The sequence below is a fragment of the Petromyzon marinus genome, unplaced genomic scaffold (genome assembly GCF_048934315.1).
Source record: "Petromyzon marinus isolate PM22_M1 ecotype Great Lakes invasive population unplaced genomic scaffold, UKy_Petmar_22M1.pri1.0 PM_G_Scaffold_74, whole genome shotgun sequence".
NCBI lineage: Eukaryota > Metazoa > Chordata > Hyperoartia > Petromyzontiformes > Petromyzontidae > Petromyzon > Petromyzon marinus.
The window spans coordinates 438,921-465,317 of NW_027423029.1; the positions used below are offsets into that span (position 1 = coordinate 438,921).

Below are 26,397 nucleotides of genomic sequence, written 5' to 3' on the forward strand. Positions count from 1 at the left end.
TGTTCTTTGTGCTTTCGAATTCCCTGGCCCTCTGCTCACGATCATTAAGGACCTTCATGATGGTGAGCGTGCCTGTTCAGTGTTGTATATGGGGGTGTTATGAAAATTGATGAAAATAATGAAAATTTAATGAAATTTGCGTAATTTATCCGAAATTATGTTAATTCGTGTAATTATGTGCATCAATTATGCTGATTCGAGAGATAATCGTATTACTTTATGCGAGTGGGTGTGGTTATAATGCAGGTCGTTATGATAATTAGGTCCAGCCTCCGTGACGAGGATTGTGTTATGAATTGGAATAACGCAATTAATCGCATGCAGTTCCGTAGGTGTTGTGAGCATGAATGAGAGAGTCGGTTCGACTCTACTATTTAATTCCGTATTATCGATAAGGATACGATTACTCTCGATTGAACATTATGAATTATGTGTTATGGATTATGTGCAGTGATAGGTCCCCTCAAGGTTCATAATCTCATTCGCAGAACAATTTTATGCAGAATTTCAGGAAGAATCACACACAACTTTTATGCTTTAATCAATTATATTTTCTAGCTAAACTTTAATTTTTTAATAATATGAGAACTCTCAAATATCGGGATTTCAACACAGCATTAACATGGTACACATCACGATTGCGTTGTTTCACTTCGATAACGGCACCTGTGGTTAATTCCCGACGCGTAACACAATCAATCGGTTGTTGAGAGAGAGATTAAAACATGCAAACTATTCTATCAAAACCTTAACCGTATAATATGTAAATTCGTGTTTAAACATTGCCCACACAGTACCACATCCATTCATCGACCTTCAAGTCAATTCTTATCACATTGTTAACAGTAGGACGATTGGTTATTAAGCAACTCAATGACAGCAGTATTTTTCGTTATGAATTGATTTTTAATGCACCACCTTGGAGTGGCAATCCTTCTTGATTATCCCGATATGCGTATCGTATGTCTTCTTTATCACTGGTTCAAATCTTTGCGTAAATGCCGAGGTTAGCATCTCTTGTGTCCAAAATGTGTTTCCTGTGTGTTGCGGCGCGGGAGTGAGGGGGAGAGTGTGGGGGAGGGGGGGGCATACGAACGGCTTTGTCACAGTTTCTGTCCACCGCTGGCTGGATGAGTCAGCACGACGCTCGCCGTCGTCGCACGATGATGGGTGTCGAGTGCGGGCCCGCTGCCATCTCAGCGCTGGTGCTGATGGCGCGCGCTCTCTCTCCTTGAAGATGCGCGAACGCGCCCGTGCTGGTTCGCTGACAGCCGTTCTCTCCACTGCTGGATGAGCTGCACCGGCGCGCGCTCTTTCTGTGGAGCTGCTGACACTTTGTTGGCGGCTGGCCAAGCTTTTTCTTCTGTTGAGTGAGTTGAGTCGCACTGCGTGTTTTTCAGCAACGCGCGCGACGTTTCGCCCCCAGGTGCTGAGGTCTTCTTCAGGAAATGTACGTGAAACATTTTCAGCACAAACTCAACGATACAGCGAAAACCTACACAGCGGTGTCAATTCCGAGGTCTTTTAAACAGCCTCCTGCCCTTTGGGAAATATGATCTATCTACTTTGCTGGCTACATCCGACGATTTGACAAATGAAGGGACAACCTTAATTGTCGCTTTTTTGCCTATTTTACAAGCAAAACATCGAATACGGCAAATGACACTGGCGTGCACAATGGCCCGCCCTTGTAAATTTATGTTACAAAGACTTTAATGCCAGTTGCAAATTTCCTAAAGAAATTACTGGGTGGTTTGTAAAATTGATCGGTCAACTCCACGCAAAACTGTTCCGGTGGTGAGCAAACTGACTGTTCAACCTGACCACAGAGCTATGTTAACCTGAGGAGGCTGCCCTTACTCGGTGCTTAATTTAGGCCTAGTTTTACCGAGTTTTTTTTATTCCAGTGGGTGCAGAACATTGATGCGGCTGGCTCCTACTCCGTGGATCCCGCCATACAACTCCTCCATTGCTTGAATGTTTTGGGTTTAGCAGAAATGCCTTTTGCCCAGCCATGCGAAGGCACGGTAATGAGAATTAATGAGGATTGAGACAGGGCCTGCGTTCATGTGTGCTGGGACTGCTAACCTGTGCAATATCCTGGGGGAATCCCAGTGTTATGACAGCCCGTGAATTATGGCGTGTCCTATAATGCGACCTGACGTTTGTATGGCCAGGACATATTAAATGCCTTGAAAACAGCTGATTCACAGATGCATTCTGCAGCGGTGCGCCAGTGATCGTGATTCTTATCTAAAAGTAAAAAAAAACGTAATCAAACCTCAACATATTTGTCATTAACATTGCTTTTGAAATAAAAAGTATATAATTGGTGATGTTTTTGGGCAATGTCCATTCTTTATAATACGTAAACAGAGAGGCCACACAGAGAGAGAGTGAATCAGGGTTGGAGACTACACTTGACACCATCGGGCCGAATGAGAATCAAATTTTAAAAAATCGTAAAACAATGTGGGAAGACTGTCATCCAACAGTCGATTGACAAAGGGGTGTACATTATTTTTTCATTAATAATGTATCGGCTTCACCGTGTCTCTTATTGATGACTGGTTTATTGTTTGTGGCCTCTGATTATATGACACAGTCCATACCAACCATTACGCTTAATTGTAAATCGTGTTTGCGTAGAAAGGAGGTTGCCTTTAGCAGAAAATCAGTCTCTTTCTCGAAGTAGATGTGGCATTTTCTTGTTATAACACTTAGATAAAAACTAAAATCTCCATCTCAATAAGATGAAAATTAAGATTATAGTCATTTACATTCAAAATGTGAACAAGGTGTCCACTATTGATATATAACGATGGAGAACCATTAATGATGTGAAATGCGAAAAAAAATGCTTGAATATTTTTTACAACACTGACCTTTCACCGTGCGATGATAAAGTCAATCCGTGATTAACAGAAAAAGTGGTGGTGGTGGCAGCAGGTTGTTTCATTGGGACATTGCTTTGCATTTGCCCAAGCACCGGATCGGCTACTAACTTGACATCTTGGGTTTGACTCTGACTGGCCAGATGAGATTAAAGTAAGTTGCCAAGGCTCGCGAGTTTGTTATTTCAGTTCTGTTACCAATGACTACAAAATCTAATTATGAAAAAAAATATCTTATCCATTTTAGTCTAAATGCAACCCATCGAGCTGCCCATTTCTGCCCATGATTAGAAGATCAAGGACTTAACAAACTGTGAATGTAGTGAGGTGCAAACAATATCACTGATGACTGCCCCAATACAACAATTGTATTCTGGTGGAACAAGCAGACTCCACACAGCTACCACCTCGGATGGAATGCCATGGCTTACAACGCTAAACATACATTTGTTGTCCTGTTGCTTTATTCTAACGCGAAATGAAAGAAGAATCCTGTGTATATGAACAGAGTCCATGTGAACCACTTGCTCATCTGCAAAGTGTCAAATTGCTGTCAGACAGATCCCTCAAATGTGTCAACGGATGTTTGTGTCACTTATGGACAATATTATGACATGAAATTTGATTTTAATGATGCAAGGCTGCAATAAACAAATACTGATTTGATACTTTTATGAAAATTAGGAAATTTATATTTTTTTACAAATGGCAAAAATTTAAAGGACAATGTACCAATTTACATTAAAAAAAAACTACAATTAATAAAAAGTCTGCCAGGGTAGCATTAACCCCCCCTCCCTCTCGTCATTGCACCTGATTGGCTCACAAGTGATGACATCACATCTATCCCCACCTCTATTTAAGACCGAAACAGGAGGAGGATTCCACCAACAACTCTCTGTTGTCACGTAAACAAAACGTGCCAATTAGTTACTGGTTCAGCACACCCAGTGTGTTGGAGAGTAAATCCGCAACGACGTTTACAAATTTGAGTACCGTGACGTTTCATCGGTAATTATATCAGCATCATAAGGCAACGGTCAGAGTTGTGGAGAAATCCTCCCGCCTCGGTCTTAAATAAAGGGGATAAATCTGATGGAGTCACTTGCGAGCCAATCACGTGCGAAGGTCATAAGGGGGGCGTGGTGGAGGGTTAATGCGTGCATATAAATTACAATGGGTATCCATTACCGATTGAGTTATTCATAGGGTAATCAACACACATTATCTACAATACAGGTTTTTTAACTTAGATAAAATTGGCACGTTCTGTTTACGTGACAAACCTTATAATTGGCCGTATCGGGTGGCGGCCGGTTTAACGACACCACATTTATATTTACGCGAACTAACCCAAACAACAAAAACACCTGTGCTATGGATGATATTGGTCATGAAAGCCTCCAACGCGTTAAACTAACGCACATCATGCCACGCACACCACGCCTGTATGACTAAACGAGCCCCTTCGTGCCGGGAGACGGCGGATGACCACCGCACCGGTACGGACCGTGTGCGCGCAAGATGATGTGTGTGTGCGTGGGTCGATGTGGACCGCGACAGGGGAGGAGGCCACGGAGGAGGGTGAGATTGCCAGGGTGGCGAGGGATTACTATGCTGGGCTTTTTAGCGAGGGCGTGGTAGATAACGAGGCTGTGCGGGATCTACTGGAAGGAGGCCCCGCTCTGGAGGTCTCGGATAGCGAGCGTCTAGACAGCCCCGTCGCTCTGACCGAGCTCACCAACGCAGAGAATGGCCTTGCGACTGGCAGGGCCCCGGGGTTGGATGGTTTGCCGGTAGAGTTTTATAAAGTCTTCTGGAATGAGATTGCCCCCCACCTGCTCGAGATGCTGGAAGAGAGCCTGCGAGAGGGAGAATTCCCGCTGAGCTGTAGGAGGGCCGTGATCACGCTGCTGCCCAAGAAGGGGGACTTGAGGCGCATTGAGAACTGGCGGCCCATCTCCCTTTTGTGCGTAGACTACAAGATCTTCGCCAAGGTCGCGGCGAATTGGCTCAAAGCGGTTGTGGGGAAACTGGTTGGCCCTGAACAGACGTATTGCATCCCTGGCCGGTGCATTTACGACAACATCAGCACGGTCAGGGATGTAATATCTCTCGCTGATTTTCATGGCAAGGAATCAGGCCTCCTCTTTATGGACTTAGAAAAGGCCTTTGATAGAGTTGACCGCACGTACCTGGGGAAGCTGCTCACCTCTCTGGGTTTCGGACAATTTTTTTGCGCATATGTGAAGCTCCTGTATGAGGGCACGTATAGTCTGGTAAAGACAAATCAGTGGCTCGGTCCCCCCTTCCCTGTGACGAGAGGGATCAGGCAGGGGTGCCCGCTCTCAGGGCTCCTCTACGCCCTGAGCGTTGAGCCGCTGGTGCGCAGGCTGAAGGAAGTTTTGCCTGGGCTCGAGGTTCCAGGCCCGGGGAACGTCGCTATAAAGGTGTCGGCCTATGCAGATGACGTGTGCGTGGTGGTCAGCGACGCACGAGACCTCTCAACGCTCTGCAGGGCTGTGGCGACATTCGAACGAGCGTCCGGCGCCAAAGTCAACTGGGAGAAAAGCGAGGCCCTCTGCCTGGGAGCGCGGGGCGTCGTGCGCTCTGTGCTCCTCCCAGGGGGAGTCACGTGGCAGGACGAGGGTGTGCGGTACCTGGGGGTTCACCTGGGCAGACCGCGGGCAGTTGAACGAAACTGGACTGAGTTGAAAGAAGCATTTGAGGCCAAGCTGTCGGCATGGACGAAGCTGACCCCACTACTGTCCTTCAGGGGGCGGGTGCTGGTGGGAAACAACCTGGCGGCGTCTGTTTTATGGCACCGGGCTAAAGTCCTTCAGCCCCCTGACTGGTTGCTCCGGGGGACGGGCCGCTCGCTCGTCCACTTCATCTGGTGCGGTAAGCACTGGATGAAGCCGGGCGTGCTGCCCGAGTACCATCGGAGCTTACTGGACGCGTGCCGGAGTCTTGCGTGGGACAGGGCGAAGCCGCGGGATGGCCTCGCATAGTTCCTGCGGGAGCCTCTGTTCTTTAATCGACTTTTTGCAGGGATTAGGGAGGAGAAGACGCTCGCCCTCTGCTTCACCGGGGCGGGGGTGCGGAGGGTGGGCGACCTCGTGAAGTGCCGCGACCGCCGCCCGGCGTGGAAAACCGCGGCGGAGGTGAGCGGTGCCGCGGGACTCCGCACCGTGCTCGCGGGGGAGAAGTTGCTGCGGGAGGCGCTCAAAGTAATGCGGGGGCTGTGCTTAGCGCTGGATGCGCCGGAAGACCGTGGCACCGAGGGACCCCCCACCCCGACCCCCCCCACCCACCCCCCCCACCCACCTCTACCCCCCCCACCCTCCCCCCCCCGCCCTTCCCGGGGCTCCTCCTCTCCTGCGCGCAGCCCCCCAGGCGCTGCGATGCCGGAAAGCTGCTGCGGCTCGATCAATGCAAGGACGTGGCCCTCGAGAGCGCTCGAAGAAGGTGCTCTATGAATGCTGTGTGAAAGCGCTCCACTGCACGGAGCTGGCGGATGCGCCGGACATCAAATGGAGGGCTCATTTTCCCTCCCATGACCGAGGCCCACCCCCAGTGGGAGTGTTTTTACAAGTCCCCCGTAACGAAGCGCTGCGGAGACCTCCAATGGAGGCTCGCGCACTGGACGCTGCCCTCTGCCACGTGGCTCAGCAAGGTCACCCCCGGGGCGTCGGACCTGTGTGAGTTCTGCGGCGCGGTCGAGGACCTGGCTCACCAATATCTGAAATGCCCACGGCTCGGCCCGCTGTTTCAGCTCCTGGGAACGTTTTTTGTGAAACTGGGGGTCCCCTTCTACAGGAGCCGTTTTGTCTGCGGGGTGCCTTACCTGACAAGCAGGCGGCACCACTTGGCGAGCTTTGCCATCGCGCAGGCGAAAATGGCTATCTACAAGACACGCAAAAAGAAATTGCAGGGTGTCGCCGACGGCAGCTGCTCCGCGGTGGCGGTGCTGCGTGGACTTCTTAAAGCGCGCATTCGGTTGGAGTATGAATATCACGACGCCTCCGCCGAGGGCGCGCTGGCCGGCTTCCTCGAGCGGTGGGGGGCTGGCCAGGCCCTGTGTACCGTCACGGACGGCACGCTGACTTTTACTTTTTGAACGCTCCTGGTGCCCGCCCGCACGTCGTGCGAGCCGAGGCTCCTTCTAGCGGCGTGGGGCGAGCGTGGACTTGCGAGGCGTTTTTTTTGAGGATTTTGTTTTTTTTATTTTCTGTTGCGTACGCGGGGATGAGCGGAGGTTCCGGTGCAACTCTCGCCTCATCCGCGCTATGAAGCCTGTGCTTGTGTGCACCAGTTGTGCCATCGGTCGTGCGCGCGTTGACGCGCTTGACCGGTGTCGTTGTCATTTTTGCTGTTTTTAGCTGGGATTACCCCCCCCCCCCCCCCCCCATAAGCCTGGCGCGGATGACGCCCGGTCGCGCGCGTCGTTTGAGAAGGGGTTTTTTTCCCGTGTACGGGATGCTGTAGGTGACGGCGTGTGTGCCGCCGCCCAGTGTCGTTTTTTTGTTTTTTTTCCCATCACCGTTGCTGCCTGGACTATGGTCCGATGCACTGTGGCTCCACTGCAATAGCAGGTGGAAGCCTGAATAAAGGCAGTCAAAAGTCAAGTCTCTCTCCACTCTCTCTCTCCACTCTCTCTCTCCACTCTCTCTCTCTCCACTCTCTCTCTCCACTCTCTCTCCACTCTCTCTCTCTCCACTCTCTCTCCACTCTCTCTCCACTCTCTCTCCACTCTCTCTCTCCACTCTCTCTCCACTCTCTCTCTCTCCACTCTCTCTCCACTCTCTCTCTCCACTCTCTCTCCACTCTCTCTCTCCACACTCTCTCTCCACTCTCTCTCTCCACTCTCTCTCCACTCTCTCTCTCCACTCTCTCTCCACTCTCTCTCTCCACACTCTCTCTCCACTCTCTCTCCACTCTCTCTCTCTCCACTCTCTCGGCCGAGTCTGTGCCACTTGTGGTTCTGAGTGTCACACGCTTGGGATCCTTCTTGCCCTCCTCTGCGGTTCTGTGTGTGACCGACGACGTGTGTGGAGAGCTGAAGGGTAGCGGTTAGCGCTACGCTGCACCACGATCCTGGCGACCCAAGTTCGATTCCCACTCACGTCCAACACCGGTGACGATTATCTGAACCGGTCCAGGGCCTCCCCTAGGTCCACTCCGCCTCAAATGAGTACCTGGTGCGGTGTGTAAACATCGCCACTAGGGAGACAAAGGCGGCTGGGCGTGGTGTTGGCCACCCACCCCCTTCGTGTACCGTGCCGGCCTTATAGGAGCTCGCTAACAGCACTTGCCCCTACAGTCTGTTAAGGCTACACTGAGGGATCTTTGTCTGTGCGCGGCACGGTGAGTGTGTGCAGCGAGTGTCTCTGCTGGGCGTATCAGAAGGCAACGAAAATAAGGACAACTTGGCAGTCACACAGACACAGTGACACACATGCAGAGACACAGACACACACGCAGAGACACAGACACACACGCAGAGACATAGACACACACGCAGAGACAGACACACAGACACACACGCAGAGACACATAGACACACACAGAGACACATAGACACAGAGACACATAGACACACACGTAGAGACATAGACACACACGCAACCACAGACACACATGCAGAGACAGACACACACAGAGACACATAGACACACACGCAGAGACAGACACACGCAGAGACATACACACACGCAGAGACAGACACACATGCAGAGACACAGACACACCGATACAGACACACACACACACACACGCCGAGACAGACAACAACAACCGCCATTGGCCACTAAGTGGCTTTGACGTCACCACGACGCTTGTGCCAGGCAATGTGCACCCTGAGGCCACGTGAAGTGTCGAACGCCCGCTGGCAGGAGGTCACGGGGCAGACCCAGGTGCCACAGGTCGACTGACTGAGATGACTGAGATGATTGGCTGATGCACCACCTGTGCCCCCTACTGTGGCAACCTGCTGTGCTTTAGCCACCCGGCGCTCCGCTCGTTGTTGTGAGCGTCGCTCCTCCGCCCTCCGTTGTTGAGTAGTGGTCTAGACACACAGACATCACACACAGACATCACACACACACACACAAGACACACACACAGACATCACACACACATTACACACACAGACATCGCACACACACACACAAGACACACACACAGACAACACACACACACAAGACACACACAAGACACACACAGATATCACACACAGACATCACACACAGACATCACACACACACAAGACACACAGACATCACACACAGACATCACACACAAGACACACACAGACATCACACACACACACACAAGACACACGCAGACATCACACACACACACAAGATACACACAGACATCACACACACACACAAGACACACAGACATCACACACAGACATCACACAAGACACACACAGACATCACACACAGACATCACACACACACAGACATCACAAACACACAAGACACACACAGACATCACACAGACATCACACACACACACAAGACACCACACACAAGACACACAGACATCACACACACACAGACATCACACACACACAAGACACACACACAGACATCACACACACACACAGACATCACACACACACACACAGACATCACACACACACAAGACACGACACACAAGACACACACACAGACATCACACACACACAGACATCACACACACACAAGACACCACACACAAGACACACACACACATCACACACACACAGACATCACACACACACACATCACACACACAAGACACACACACAGACATCACACACACACACAGACATCACACACACACACAAGACACACACACAGACATCACACACACAAGACACACTTGACACACACACAGACATCACACACAGACATCACACAGACACACAAGACACACACAGACATCACACACACACACAGACATCACACACATCACACACACAAGACACACACACAGACATCACACACACACACATGACACACACACAGACATCACACACACATGACACACACACAGACATCACACACACACAAGACACACACAGACATCACACACACACAAGACACACACAGACATCACACACACACAACGACCCCCCATACAGACTGTAGGGGGAGACCGCCTTTGTCTCCCCCAGTGGTGATGTTTACTACACACCACTACACCAGGTACTCATTTGAGGCTGAGTCGACCTAGGGGAGGCCCAGGACCGGTTCAGAGAATCGTCACCGGCGGTGGCTGTGGGAGGGAATAGAACTCAGACCGCCCGGTTCGTAGCACGGCGTAGCGCTAACCACTACACTACCGCTCCCCACATACACACACAGACACACACACATCACACACAGAGACACACATCACACACAGACACACACAGAGACACACACACAAAGACACAACACACATCACACACAGAGACACACACATCACACACAGAGAGACACACAGAGACACACACACATCACACATACAGACACAACAACAACCGCCATTCGCCACTAAGTGGCGGTGACGTCACCACGACGCTTGTGCCAGGCTATGTGCACCGTGAGGCCACGTGAAGTGTCGAACGCCCGCTGGCAGGAGGTCACTGGGCAGACCCAGGTGCCACGGGTCGACTGACTGAGATGACTGGCTGATGCACCACCTGTGCCCCCTACTGTGCCAACCTGCTGTGCTTTAGCCACCCGGCGCTCCGCTCGTTGTTGTGAGCGTCACTCCTCCGCCCTCCGTTGTTGTTGGAGGGCGCCTGCCTCCAACTGCCCAGTAGCATCCTTCACGAGCCTCCTCCACAGAGGCCGATCTTGACACCGCTGGTACCAGTCATCGGCAAGTCCACTCAGCTCCACGTCCTCCTGTACCACATCACTCCATCTCTTCTCTAGCCCGTGCCGCGCCCGCTTAGCCCCCTCAATCCGGCCAAACAAAAGCTGTTTCGGCATGCGGTGGCTGGGCATGCGGGCTACATGACCCAGCCATCGCAGCCTTGCCTGCCGGAGGAGCTCACCGATGGGACCCTGCCCAGATCTTTCAAGGATTTGTGAGCTCCTCACACAATCCAGTCTGGTTAAACCCAGGATGGATCGTAGGCAGGCCAGCCTAAATGTTTCTAACCGGCGAAGATGTTCCATTAGGGGGGTCCACGTTTCGCAAGCGTAGAGAAGGGAGGGAATGACCATGGCCGAGAAGACCTGAAGCTTAGTGCGGAGCGACAGACCAGGTAGCTTCCACACAGCGTTACGCAACCGATGAAAAGATATTGCCGCTCGACTGATTCGGAGTGAGACCTCTGCTGTTAAACTGGAGCCAGTCATAAGCACACTGCCCAGGTATGGGAAACTCTCCATCTCTCCACAACTGCCCCATCACCGATCGGGAGTTGTGGGGGTGGAGTGTCCGATGGTACAAAATACCCAGGCAGGTGCTTAGTTTTGGTGGGGCTGATGGTAAGGCCCCACCTCTTAGTGGCACGCTACAGTCTCAGCAGCAGCGTCTCCAACTCCTCCTCTGACTGAGCAGCTATTACCAAATCATCAGCATACATAACGTGGTTGAGCAATAGGGAGCCATCCCTTGACCGCACCCGGGCATCGATCAGCCTCCCATTATATCTGTACCATATGGAGATTCCCCCGGTACAGCTATTGAAGGCTTCACGAACTACGTGGTCAAAATAGATGTTAAATAATGTGGGAGCCAGAGGACATCCCTGTCGCACCCCAAGGTGTACAGGGAATGGTTCTGACTCCCGGCCACGTAGTTTTACCCGGGCCCGCTCACCATCATGAAGGTCCTTAATGATCGTGAGCAGAGGGTAAGGTACTCCAAAAGCACGAAGAACGACCCAGAGCCCAGGCCTACTGATGGTATCATAGGCCTTGACCAGGTCAATAAAGCAGAGATGTAGGTCTTGTTGGAATTCCCTACATCTCTGCTGTAGCAGACGGGCAGAAAATATGGCATCTGTGCAGGACCGCCCTATCCTGAAACCGCATTGGGGCTCCGCAAGCCTCTCCTCAGCGTGCCTGGCAAGGCGATGCTGAATAATCCTTGCCAGGACCTTTCCCGGCACACTGAGGAGTGAGATGCCCCTGTAGTTGTTACAGTCTGTGCAGTCCCCCTTCTTAAAAAGGGGGACCACCAGGGCATCCTTCCAATCCTGCGGAACCCGTCCAGTGGTCCAGACTGTTTTTATGATGTCATATAGGGCAGTCTGTGCACAAACGCCACCCTCCCTCAGCATTTCGCTTGGGAGATAATCTCTGCCCGCTGCCTTTCCTGGTCTCAGACTCCGGATCGCCTTCAGTACTTCCTCAACAGATGGCACCTCAGCCAGCCACTCACAGGGGGTGACTTCTTCCAATATTTGAGGCACTGCAGCCTCAGCAGGGTCATCCTCACTTTGTGCCACGGTGTTTTCCTGGCTGTGGGATTTTCCCTCCCCCAGGACCTCACAGAAATGCTCAGCAAATCTGCAAAGCTGTTCCTGGGGTCGGAGATTGGATCACCGTTTTTTCCCCTAATGATGGTAATAGGTGTGGCGCTGCAGGTTACTTTTTTGATGGAGTTAAATAGAGATTTGTGATCACGGGCCACTGAGGCAGACTCCATCTCCTCAGCAACCCGCGACCACCACCCATCCTTGCAGCGCCTCACGGCTCTCCGAACCTCCGAGCGAAGGCTGCGGTAAGCCTCCTCATTCTCTGACGTGGGATTCTGTAGCCGATGGCAGTGGGCCTGCCGCGTACCCAAAGCAGCCATTGCAGCTGCATGAGTCACAGTCCTAAACCTCGCCCATTTACCCTCGACATCAGGAGGAGTCGGGGATGATGCCAATCCCAGCCGCAAGCGATGATGAAATTCTCGCTTGCAACTTTCATCAGATAACTGAGACCAGGCCACTTTAGGTCGGAATGGGGTCCTGGGCATACACCCACCATCGGAGTGGAAGAATGGCAGGCGCATCTTACAGATGACTAGTCGATGGTCAGAGGGCAGATCAGCTCCACGGTAGGTCCTGGTGTCAAGGACATGGGCTCGCATCCGCTGGTTCGTCACTATGTAGTCCAGCAGATGTTCTTGCTTGGACCCGGCATGCATCCATGATGTTGTGTGGATGCGCCGATGCCGGAACAGCGTGTTGGTAATTACAAGCCCATGGGCTGCACAAAAATCTAGCAGCCTCCTACCGTTGTTATTGAGCTGATCTGGCCCATGCCCTCCAATCACTCCAGACCAGGTGCCAGTATCATGACCAACTCGGGCATTGAAGTCACCCAACATGATGACTCTATCCCGAGGGGCCACTTCAGCCAGCACCTGTGACAGGCGGTCATAGAAGGCATCTGACTCATCGGCTTTGCCTGCATCCCTCCACGGATGTTCATCTTCGGTGGGGGCATAAGTAACCACGACCACCATTCCTCGCCTCCGGTTGATGGGAAGGCGAGCCCAAAGTAGCCTGGGGCTTACAGCTTCCCACACCTCACCGCCACGCTCCCACGCCCCCTTCATTCTTTTGTTCAAAAGAAGAGCCACTCCCTGTTGTTTGGCAGTCTGCTGCCCCGAGTAGAGGACTGTCCACCCCTCATGGTGGCAGGAGCCAGAGCCGGTCCACCGGACCTCCTGAATGCCGCATAGATCCAGGCTGTACCGGTCCAGGTCCCGACAGAGGAGTGGCAGCCTCTCCTCCGCAGTGAGCGTTCGAACATTCCACGTGGCCACTCGTAGTGGCTTTTCGTTGTTTCTGGAGTTGCCCCGAGGGTAGGTATTCAATCTCCTGGCTCCGCCAATTGGGGTTTGGCCAGGAGACGTCATAGACGCCTGGCCCCCCGGGGCCTCCGGTACAAGCTTATTAGTTACATATTTCAGTTTAACTCGTGGTTTCGTGGTAATTAATTGAAGGTGGAGGGGTTACCAGCCCCTCGCACCCGTCCAGAGCCCCGTTTAGCCCCTGTGGTGGACACATATGCCATGAGGGGAGGAGCCAATCAAAATTGGATCTCCCCCCACAGCACTGTCCACGACAGAGTTGCCCGTCCGGCACCGCGAGGAGGTAGGGGGTTGTTTTGCCGGACACTGACACACACACACTCAGACAGACACTGACACACACACACACTGACAAAGCAAAAAACAAAGATCCCCCGTATAGCCTTAGCAGACTGTAGCGGCAAGTGCTGTTAGCGAGCACCTACACACACTGACACACACACTGACACACACCATGATACATACACTTACTGGAGGAGGTGGAGCGTGGTCAACACATCTACGCCTGAAACATTTTAGAAAGAAGCGGAGAATACGGAACAACCCACCTGTTGTCCATTTCGATTTCCGCGTTGCCTCTAATCTTCAGTCTTGCTGTGTATCCACCGTCTGCTGGAGCTCACCTTCTATAGCGAGGATATCAATCATCTCCAGTTTGTGTGTCTTTAATAAATTGTCTCGGATATTTCTTGCTGCCCTCTATGTCCTTCATACATGCTGCTGCATTGACATTAAGGTTTCCGCATGGCCCATGAATCATTTTTGCGGTCACTACTGCAAACAGATTTTGGGTCTTCCTCTGGATTTGGAAACTCGGCAGATATAACATCGATTTGGATTGGATGATATTTTTTTCTTTCAGCCAGATTAAAATATGAGCGTGGGGAAGTCATCTACATCATTAGACCTCCTTTGCCGGTACCAAAATATAATAATAGGGGTTTTTCCCCTTTTTTCTGGCAACAAAACTGAAACCTTTTTACAAGGATTCATGTCGCTGCATTAACCACAATACCTGCAGTCAAAATGCAAACAAAACACACGCACTATGATAATATATGATGCATTGTCCTTGAAACCGATTGGTCCACACCAAGGGACGGCTTTCTTTAGAGCCTCGACTCAATTGGTCCTCGAGCAGAGGACGCCAAAAGGTTTCAGTTTTGTTGCCAGACAAAAAGGGGAAGCCCCTATGATGTGGAAGTCCTCGTTTCTGCCACTCAGTTGAGTACATCCAGCATCTTGATTCTCCAAAAAACACGACTCTCAGTGAATGCTCTCGATGAATTTAACTTGCTTTTGTCTGAACACCCTGGCTGTGAAGTCGTATCGACGGCTGGGTGTCTGGCCGAATGAAAGTTTTTATTATTTTTGTTTTATCTCAGGCCAAGTTGGATTACATGTAAAGGTAATAAATAAGTCGGGGACATCCATACGCTCAAACGTATGACATGGCACCTTGAGCATATTCGTGCATGCGTCTAGGGCAGTGGTTCTTAACCTTGTTGGAGGTACCGAACCCCACCAGTTTCATATGCGCATTCACCGAACCCCTCTTTAGTGAAAAATAAAATGTGATTTTTTTCAAATTCAAGACATAGATATGTTTTTTACTGGTACACAAAATGAGCCGTGCATGAACATTACCTTGTTCAAAGAATAAAACCAACACAATGCATAAACTCACAACAAATTACATACCTGGAAATCAATGTGACTTCTGCTGTTGCCTTTGAGAGATCAGTTCAGATATGCGTGGCTTCACCTTGGCAAGTGCCACTCTCATGTCATTTTCACAGCAAAGTCTGTTCCTTTTCTTCGTTTTTATGTCCAGCATCCTCGAAAAGGATTGCTCACAAAGATATGTTGTAACAAATGGTATAACAAAAATCCAGGGCTTTCTTAGCAATAACTGGATACTTGTTCATTTGTCGACACCAAAACGTTGAGAGCGTTGTTGTTCTGAAGAGTTGCTGTTGAACCTGGCTCTGCTGAATTTCAATGATTTCGTCGAGGAATTCATCATTGACATCTGCTGTTTCAACAGCAAACGTGAACGGCTGTCTCACCCATGCTGGATATGACTCTCTTGTAGGGAAATATCTGTCGAGAGACTTTGCAAGCTCATCTAAGTGCGTGGCAATTGTTTGCTTCAGTTCCGTGGATACAGAAATATCTCCGATTCCAGACACATCTTCGATCTTACTTGCACAGTCGTCCAGAAGCGGGAAGTTTGCGAAGTTATTGTTCTCTGTTCGTCGTTTCCATAACGGTAGCTTTTTTTGAAAAGCCTTCAGGTGTTCTTCCGCTTCCATGATATTGACTCCACCACCCTGCATCTGCTGATTGAGATGATTGAGAGCTGCGAATATATCAGCCATGTACGCTAAAATGAGAATGAACTCAGGGTTTTTGAAGCAATCTGTATGGCAGTGTTGGTGCTCTTGCAAAAACAGGGCTAATTCCACACGCATGGCAAAAACACGATTCAGCACCTGTCCCCGGGATAACCACCGAATATTAGAATGGAGCAGAAGTACCTCAAATTCAGAGCCCATTTCTTTACACAGCTCACTGAAGATGCGGTGCCTCAGAGCACTTTTTCGCACATAGTTCACACATTCCACCACAGTTTTTAATACTTCTGCCATTTTTGGAGGTAAGGTTTTTGTTGCCAACGCATGCCTGTGCAGAATACAATGCGTCACAATGATGTGTGGTGCATCGGCCTTTACTAGCGCACCAAAACCAGACTTTCTTCCCAGCATGACTGGAGCTCCGTCCGTACAAACTGCAGAAACCATATCCCATGAAAGATTGTTGTCTCTGAAGAAGTCATCCACAAGCTTCTTCACATCGGCTGCCTTCGTTGTTGTTGTAAGAGACTTACAAAATAAAAACTCTTCTTTTATCATGTCGTCTTTCACATAGCGTACAAAAACAGCAAGCTGGCTTAGATCAGAAACGTCTGTGGTTTCGTCGAGTTGAAGGCTGAATTTTGCCGGGCTTGAAATCAGATCCGCGACTACTTGAGCCAAGATGTCTTTACTCATGTCTTCTATTCTGTCACTGACGGTGTCATTTGAAAGGGGAATTTGGGATAATTTACCTTCGGCCGCTGTTCCGAGTATCAGATTCGCCATCTTTAATGCAGCTGGTTTCACAAGTGTTTCACCAATGGTGTGTGGCTTGCCCTGCTTTGCGATCAGGTAAGCAACTTCGTACGATGCTGTCAGGATCGGTTTGTTAACAGGTACAAATCCAAGAGCAGGCAGAGTGGCCCTTTCATCGAATCTGGCTCTCTTCACCCTGAATTCAGCAAGTGTTGTGTTAGTATGGATAGTTAGTATGGATAAAATCACACGACGTACGACAACAGTCACACGTTGACTACTGAGTACGCACTAAATTCCCCGCAGCGCTGATTGGCCAAGCAGTGTAGCATGATCATCTGCAGCCAGTGATGGCCAAGCGGGCCGTGTGTGTCATCACAAATTTACACAATAATTCAAGTGTGTCCGGACCTCCGTGGCGGGGGCTCTGCCGAACCCCTGAGATCGACTCACCGAACCCCTGGGGTTCGATCGAACCCAGGTTAAGAACCACTGGTCTAGGGCTTCCTGTGAACGTAGCAGACGCCTAGATGTTACAAGGGGGGGGGATGATGTAGCGCCATTGTTGGGCTGTATGCGTATTACCACGGGAGCTGACCTGTAATAGCGGACATGCGTCAACAGGGGGTGGTGTACAGACCAGGTGGGACGAACAGGGCCCCCAGACCCCAAGAGGGGGGGGGGGGGGCTGGGGGATGTTCCAGGGCCCCCTAGAGAGTCCCAGAAGGCTTGGCCAGGGGCGGAGAGACCCTGGAACGGGGATAAAAGCCGGACCCCTGAACGGGTTTGGCGGTCCTCGTCCACCTGAAGCTCTGAAGAAGACTCTGAGCGCTACCCTGAAGACCCTGAAGCGAAGAGCCCAGTGACCCTGGCTAGGGTCGGGTTCAGACATAACCAGTGTAGGGTTAGCGCTAGAACCAGAGTAAGGGCACCTTAGTGTGGAGGGACTACCTCCTGAGGTTATCGGCTGTGAGGGGTCGTCACCCCTCTGTGTTGTGGTTCCCTTGTTGAATAAACGTGTTGCCTCCAGCGAACCGTCTCGCCTCATCTTGGACCCACTGCACGTGTAACCTGTGGTAATGAAACCTCTTGTCGCAAAAAATTAGCGGCGTGCGAACGTGAAAGGTGTTAACGAAGTACAAATAAATTTTGATTTTAAGCTTTCGTGACTGCTAGGAATTCATGTTCTTGGTTCTTTCGGTAAAGTCACCACGTAGAAGGGAAACAATAAATAATAAAAATATAAAACAATACAATTCTCACGATGTTTCAACTGCAACACAAGCAATCGTCGTCAGGTGTGAAAACCACAACAAGAAAAATAATAAAAATATAAAATAAAAATTCTCACGTTTCGACTGCAACACAAGCAATCATCATCAGGTGTGAAAACCACAGCAAGAAAATTTGAAAAAAGTGGCGTTTTTTTAACGTTAGCACCACGGAGAGCGATTTGACAGTCATTCAGATGGACGAGCCTATCTATGTTCGGGATAGAGGAGGGGGGAGACGAAAATAATGGATGCGGTCTGAAAGCCACCATAAGTGTGAACAATCATTTAAGACCCGAAATGGTTTATCAAATCCTTCCAATGATTGCTAAGCCAGAATTCCTTCCTCTCGGTTGAAATTGTCTCTGTGTATATGTGGATAGCCTCATGAACGAATCTCTCATGGTAGCCAGATGGATTGCAAAGAACACACACACACAAGACACACACACAAGACACACACAGACATCACACACAGACATCACACACAGACATCACACACACACAAGACACACAGACATCACACACAGACATCACACACAGACATCACACACAAGACACACACAGACATCACACACACACAAGACACACGCAGACATCACACACACACACAAGATACACACAGACATCACACACACACACAAGACACACAGACATCACACACAGACATCACACACACAGACATCACACACCACACAAGACACACACAGACATCACACACAGACATCACACACACACAGACATCACACACACACAAGACACACACAGACATCACACACACACAAGACACACACAGACATCACACACACACACACAGACATCACACACACAAGACACCACACACAAGACACACACACAGACATCACACACACACAAGACACACACACAGACATCACACACACACACAGACATCACACACACACACAGACATCACACACACACAAGACACCACACACAAGACACACACACAGACATCACACACACACAGACATCACACACACACAAGACACCACACACAAGACACACACAGACATCACACACACACAGACATCACACACACACACATCACACACACACAAGACACACACACAGACATCACACACACACACACAGACATCACACACACACACAAGACACACACACAGACATCACACACACAAGACACACACTTGACACACACACAGACAGCACACACAGACATCACACACAAACACAAGACACACACAGACATCACACACACACACATGACACACACACAGACATCACACACATCACACACACAAGACACACACACAGACATCACACACACACACATGACACACACACAGACATCACACACAGACATCACACACACATGACACACACACAGACATCACACACACACAAGACACACACAGACATCACACACACACAACGACCCCCCGTACAGACTGTAGGGGCGAGTGCTGTTAGCGAGTAGCAGCACCTATAAGGGCCGGCACGGCACACGAGGGGGTGGGTGGCCAACACCACGCCCGACCGCCTTTGTCTCCCCCAGTGGTGATGTTTACTACACACCACTACACCAGGTACTCATTTGAGGCTGAGTCGACCTAGGGGAGGCCCAGGACCGGTTCAGAGAATCGTCGCCGGCGGTGGCTGTGGGAGGGAATAGAACTCAGACCGCCCGGTTCGTAGCACGGCGTAGCGCTAACCACTACACTACCGCTCCCCACATACACACACAGACACACACACATCACACACAGAGACACACATCACACACAGACACACACACAGAGACACACAGAGACACACACACAGAGACACAACACACATCACACACAGAGACACACACATCACACACAGAGAGACACACAGAGACACACACACATCACACATACAGACACAACAACAACCGCCATTCGCCACTAAGTGGCGGTGACGTCACCACGACGCTTGTGCCAGGCTATGTGCACCGTGAGGCCACGTGAAGTGTCGAACGCCCGCTGGCAGGAGGTCACTGGGCAGACCCAGGTGCCACGGGTCGACTGACTGAGATGACTGGCTGATGCACCACCTGTGCCCCCTACTGTGCCAACCTGCTGTGCTTTAGCCACCCGGCGCTCCGCTCGTTGTTGTGAGCGTCACTCCTCCGCCCTCCGTTGTTGTTGGAGGGCGCCTGCCTCCAACTGCCCAGTAGCATCCTTCACGAGCCTCCTCCACAGAGGCCGATCTTGACACCGCTGGTACCAGTCATCGGCAAGTCCACTCAGCTCCACGTCCTCCTGTACCACATCACTCCATCTCTTCTCTAGCCCGTGCCGCGCCCGCTTAGCCCCCTCAATCCGGCCAAACAAAAGCTGTTTCGGCATGCGGTGGCTGGGCATGCGGGCTACATGACCCAGCCATCGCAGCCTTGCCTGCCGGAGGAGCTCACCGATGGGACCCTGCCCAGATCTTTCAAGGATTTGTGAGCTCCTCACACAATCCAGTCTGGTTAAACCCAGGATGGATCGTAGGCAGGCCAGCCTAAATGTTTCTAACCGGCGAAGATGTTCCATTAGGGGGGTCCACGTTTCGCAAGCGTAGAGAAGGGAGGGAATGACCGTGGCCGAGAAGACCTGAAGCTTAGTGCGGAGCGACAGACCAGGTAGCTTCCACACAGCGTTACGCAACCGATGAAAAGATATTGCCGCTCGACTGATTCGGAGTGAGACCTCTGCTGTTAAACTGGAGCCAGTCATAAGCACACTGCCCAGGTATGGGAAACTCTCCATCTCTCCACAACTGCCCCATCACCGATCGGGAGTTGTGGGGGTGGAGTGTCCGATGGTACAAAATACCCAGGCAGGTGCTTAGTTTTGGTGGGGCTGATGATAAGGCCCCACCTCTTAGTGGCACGCTACAGTCTCAGCAGCAGCGTCTCCAACTCCTCCTCTGACTGAGCAGCTATTACCAAATCATCAGCATACATAACGTGGTTGAGCAATAGGGAGCCATCCCTTGACCGCACCCGGGCATCGATCAGCCTCCCATTATATCTGTACCATATGGAGATTCCCCCGGTACAGCTATTGAAGGCTTCACGAACTACGTGGTCAAAATAGATGTTAAATAATGTGGGAGCCAGAGGACATCCCTGTCGCACCCCAAGGTGTACAGGGAATGGTTCTGACTCCCGGCCACGTAGTTTTACCCGGGCCCGCTCACCATCATGAAGGTCCTTAATGATCGTGAGCAGAGGGTAAGGTACTCCAAAAGCACGAAGAACGACCCAGAGCCCAGGCCTACTGATGGTATCATAGGCCTTGACCAGGTCAATAAAGCAGAGATGTAGGTCTTGTTGGAATTCCCTACATCTCTGCTGTAGCAGACGGGCAGAAAATATGGCATCTGTGCAGGACCGCCCTATCCTGAAACCGCATTGGGGCTCCGCAAGCCTCTCCTCAGCGTGCCTGGCAAGGCGATGCTGAATAATCCTTGCCAGGACCTTTCCCGGCACACTGAGGAGTGAGATGCCCCTGTAGTTGTTACAGTCTGTGCAGTCCCCCTTCTTAAAAAGGGGGACCACCAGGGCATCCTTCCAATCCTGTGGAACCCGTCCAGTGGTCCAGACTGTTGTTATGATGTCATATAGGGCAGTCTGTGCACAAACGCCACCCTCCCTCAGCATTTCGCTTGGGAGATAATCTCTGCCCGCTGCCTTTCCTGGTCTCAGACTCCGGATCGCCTTCAGTACTTCCTCAACAGATGGCACCTCAGCCAGCCACTCACAGGGGGTGACTTCTTCCAATATTTGAGGCACCGCAGCCTCAGCAGGGTCATCCTCACTTTGTGCCACGATGTTTTCCTGGCTGTGGGATTTTCCCTCCCCCAGGACCTCACAGAAATGCTCAGCAAATCTGCAAACCTGTTCCTGGGGTCGGAGATTGGATCACCGTTTTTTCCCCTAATGATGGTAATAGGTGTGGCGCTGCAGGTTACTTTTTTGATGGAGTTAAATAGAGATTTGTGATCACGGGCCACTGAGGCAGACTCCATCTCCTCAGCAACCCGCGACCACCACCCATCCTTGCAGCGCCTCACGGCTCTCCGAACCTCCGAGCGAAGGCTGCGGTAAGCCTCCTCATTCTCTGACGTGGGATTCTGTAGCCGATGGCAGTGGGCCTGCCGTGTACCCAAAGCAGCCATTGCAGCTGCATGAGTCACAGTCCTAAACCTCGCCCATTTACCCTCGACATCAGGAGGAGTCGGGGACGATGCCAATCTCAGCCGCAAGCGATGATGAAATTCTCGCTTGCAACTTTCATCAGATAACTGAGACCAGGCCACTTTAGGTCGGAATGGGGTCCTGGGCATACACCCACCACCGGAGTGGAAGAATGGCAGGCGCATCTTACAGATGACTAGTCGATGGTCAGAGGGCAGATCAGCTCCACGGTAGGTCCTGGTGTCAAGGACATGGGCTCGCATCCGCTGGTCTGTCACTATGTAGTCCGGCAGATGTTCTTGCTTGGACCTGGCATGCATCCATGATGTTGTGTGGATGCGCCGATGCCGGAACAGCATGTTGGTAATTACAAGCCCATGGGCTGCACAAAAATCTAGCAGCCTCCTACCGTTGTTATTGAGCTGATCTGGCCCATGCCCTCCAATCACTCCAGACCAGGTGCCAGTATCATGACCAACTCGGGCATTGAAGTCACCCAACATGATGACTCTATCCCGAGGGGCCACTTCAGCCAGCACCTGTGACAGGAGGTCATAGAAGGCATCTGACTCATCGGCTTTGCCTGCATCCCTCCACGGATGTTCATCTTCGGTGGGGGCATAAGTAACCACGACCACCATTCCTCGCCTCCGGTTGATGGGAAGGCGAGCCCAAAGTAGCCTGGGGCTTACAGCTTCCCACACCTCACCGCCACGCTCCCACGCCCCCTTCATTCTTTTGTTCAAAAGAAGAGCCACTCCCTGTTGTTTGGCAGTCTGCTGCCCCGAGTAGAGGACTGTCCACCCCTCATGGTGGCAGGAGCCAGAGCCGGTCCACCGGACCTCCTGAATGCCGCATAGATCCAGGCTGTACCGGTCCAGCTCCCGACAGAGGAGTGGCAGCCTCTCCTCCGCAGTGAGCGTTCGAACATTCCACGTGGCCACTCGTAGTGGCTTTTCGTTGTTTCTGGAGTTGCCCCGAGGGTAGGTATTCAATCTCCTGGCTCCGCCAATTGGGGTTTGGCCAGGAGACGTCATAGACGTCTGGCCCCCCGGGGCCTCCGGCACAAGCTTATTAGTTACATATTTCAGTTTAACTCGTGGTTTCGTGGTAATTAATTGAAGGTGGAGGGGTTACCAGCCCCTCTCACCCGTCCAGAGCCCCCGTTTAGCCCCTGTGATGGACACATATGCCATGAGGGGAGGAGCCAATCAAAATTGGATCTCCCCCCACAGCACTGTCCACGACAGAGTTGCCCGTCCGGCACCGCGAGGAGGTAGGGGGTTGTTTTGCCGGACACTGACACACACACACTCAGACAGACACTGACACACACACACACTGACAAAGCAAAAAACAAAGATCCCCCATATAGCCTTAGCAGACTGTAGGGGCAAGTGCTGTTAGCGAGCACCTACACACACTGACACACACACTGACACACACCATGATACATACACTAACTGGAGGAGGTGGAGCGTGGTCAACACATCTACGCCTGAAACATTTTAGAAAGAAGCGGAGAATACGGAACAACCCACCTGTTGTCCATTTCGATTTCCGCGTTGCCTCTAATCTTCAGTCTTGCTGTGTATCCACCGTCTGCTGGAGCTCACCTTCTATAGCGAGGATATCAATCATTTCCAGTTTGTGTGTCTTTAATAAATTGTCTCGGATATTTCTTGCTGCCCTCTATGTCCTTCATACATGCTGCTGCATTGACATTAAGGTTTCCGCATGGCCCATGAATCATTTTTGCGGTCACTACTGCAAAACGATTTTGGGTCTTCCTCTGGATTTGGAAACTCGGCAGATATAACATCGATTTGGATTGGATGATTTTTTTTCTTTCAGCCAGATTAAAATATGAGTGTGGGGAAGTCATCTACATCATTAGACCTCCTTTGCCGGTACCAAAATATAATAATAGGGGTTTTTCCCCATTTTTCTGGCAACAAAACTGAAACCTTTTTACAAGGATTCATGTCGCTGCATTAACCACAATACCTGCAGTCAAAATGCAAACAAAACACACGCACTATGATAATATATGATGCATTGTCCTTGAAACCGATTGGTCCACACCAAGGGACGGCTTTCTTTAGAGCCTCGACTCAATTGGTCCTCGAGCAGAGGACGCCAAAAGGTTTCAGTTTTGTTGCCAGACAAAAAGGGGAAGCCCCTATGATGTGGAAGTCCTCGTTTCTGCCACTCAGTTGAGTACATCCAGCATCTTGATTCTCCAAAAAACACGACTCTCAGTGAATGCTCTTGATGAATTTAACTTGCTTTTGTCTGAACACCCTGGCTGTGAAGTCGTATCGACGGCTGGGTGTCTGGCCGAATGAAAGTTTTTATTATTTTAGTTTTATCTCAGGCCAAGTTGGATTACATGTAAAGGTAATAAATAAGTCGGGGACATCCATACGCTCAAACGTATGACATGGCACCTTGAGCATATTCGTGCATGCGTCTAGGGCTTCCTGTGAACGTAGCAGACGCCTAGATGTTACAAGGGGGGGGGGGATGATGTAGCGCCATTGTTGGGCTGTATGCGTATTACCACGGGAGCTGACCTGTAATAGCGGACATGCGTCAACAGGGGGTGGTGTACAGACCAGGTGGGACGAACAGGGCCCCCAGACCCCAAGAGGGGGGGGGGGGCTGGGGGATGTTCCAGGGCCCCCTAGAGAGTCCCAGAAGGCTTGGCCAGGGGCGGAGAGACCCTGGAACGGGGATAAAAGCCGGACCCCTGAACGGGTTTGGCGGTCCTCGTCCACCTGAAGCTCTGAAGAAGACTCTGAGCGCTACCCTGAAGACCCTGAAGCGAAGAGCCCAGTGACCCTGGCTAGGGTCGGGTTCAGACATAACCAGTGTAGGGTTAGCGCTAGAACCAGAGTAAGGGCACCTTAGTGTGGAGGGACTACCTCCTGAGGTTATCGGCTGTGAGGGGTCGTCACCCCTCTGTGTTGTGGTTCCCTTGTTGAATAAACGTGTTGCCTCCAGCGAACCGTCTCGCCTCATCTTGGACCCACTGCACGTGTAACCTGTGGTAATGAAACCTCTTGTCGCAAAAAATTAGCGGCGTGCGAACGTGAAAGGTGTTAACGAAGTACAAATAAATTTTTATTTTAAGCTTTCGTGACTGCTAGGAATTCATGTTCTTGGTTCTTTCGGTAAAGTCACCACGTAGAAGGGAAACAATAAAATAATAAAAATATAAAACAATACAATTCTCACGACGTTTCAACTGCAACACAAGCAATCGTCGTCAGGTGTGAAAACCACAAGAAAAATAATAAAAATATAAAATAAAAATTCTCACGTTTCGACTGCAACACAAGCAATCATCATCAGGTGTGAAAACCACAGCAAGAAAATTTGAAAAAAGTGGCGTTTTTTTAACGTTAGCACCACGGAGAGCGATTTGACAGTCATTCAGATGGACGAGCCTATCTATGTTCGGGATAGAGGAGGGGGGAGACGAAAATAATGGATGCGGTCTGAAAGCCACCATAAGTGTGAACAATCATTTAAGACCCGAAATGGTTTATCAAATCCTTCCAATGATTGCTAAGCCAGAATTCCTTCCTCTCGGTTGAAATTGTCTCTGTGTATATGTGGATAGCCTCATGAACGAATCTCTCATGGTAGCCAGATGGATTGCAAAGAACCTCCGTCTTGGAGAAGTCAATGTCATGTGAGCCTACTGAATTATAACAGTGATCTGCCACGGCCGAGGTGTTGGTCCTACCGTTTTTTAGGTCTGCATTCTGTTCACGAATGAGGTCCGAGACATGTCATTTAGTTTCTCCAATGTAACTACTACCACAGAGGCAACTTAGTTTGTAGACGCCAGGGTACTGTATGTCCGGAATCACATCTTTTACAGACGGAACCAGATCACGGATTTTATGTAATGTGTTGAAACGGACCTGGATCTTGTCTTTAGTCAAGATTTTGGAGATCTCTTTTGTGATCCCCGCAATGTAGGGTAAAGTGATGGTTTTGAAAGTCTCCTCAAGAGGGTCCTTCTTCATGGTTGGAGTGATAGCTTTGCGGATTGTGTAGTCGGAGTAACCATTAGCCTTAAGAGCTTGGTGTACGTGCTTGAGTTCACTGGC

The 26,397-nt window shown here is 50.6% G+C and overlaps 1 protein-coding gene across 1 annotated transcript in view; it reads right to left on the reverse strand.

Annotated features, from left to right (window-relative positions):
* Nucleotides 1-7,451: 7,451 nt before the first annotated feature.
* The window catches only part of LOC142920757 (uncharacterized), a 46,575-nt gene continuing 27,629 nt past the window's right edge, over nt 7,452-26,397 (reverse strand). Inside the window, exon 5 of the mRNA XM_076062829.1 lies at nt 7,452-7,477. Within this exon, the coding sequence (XP_075918944.1) occupies nt 7,452-7,477 (26 nt within the window). The remainder of the gene's footprint in view (nt 7,478-26,397) is intronic.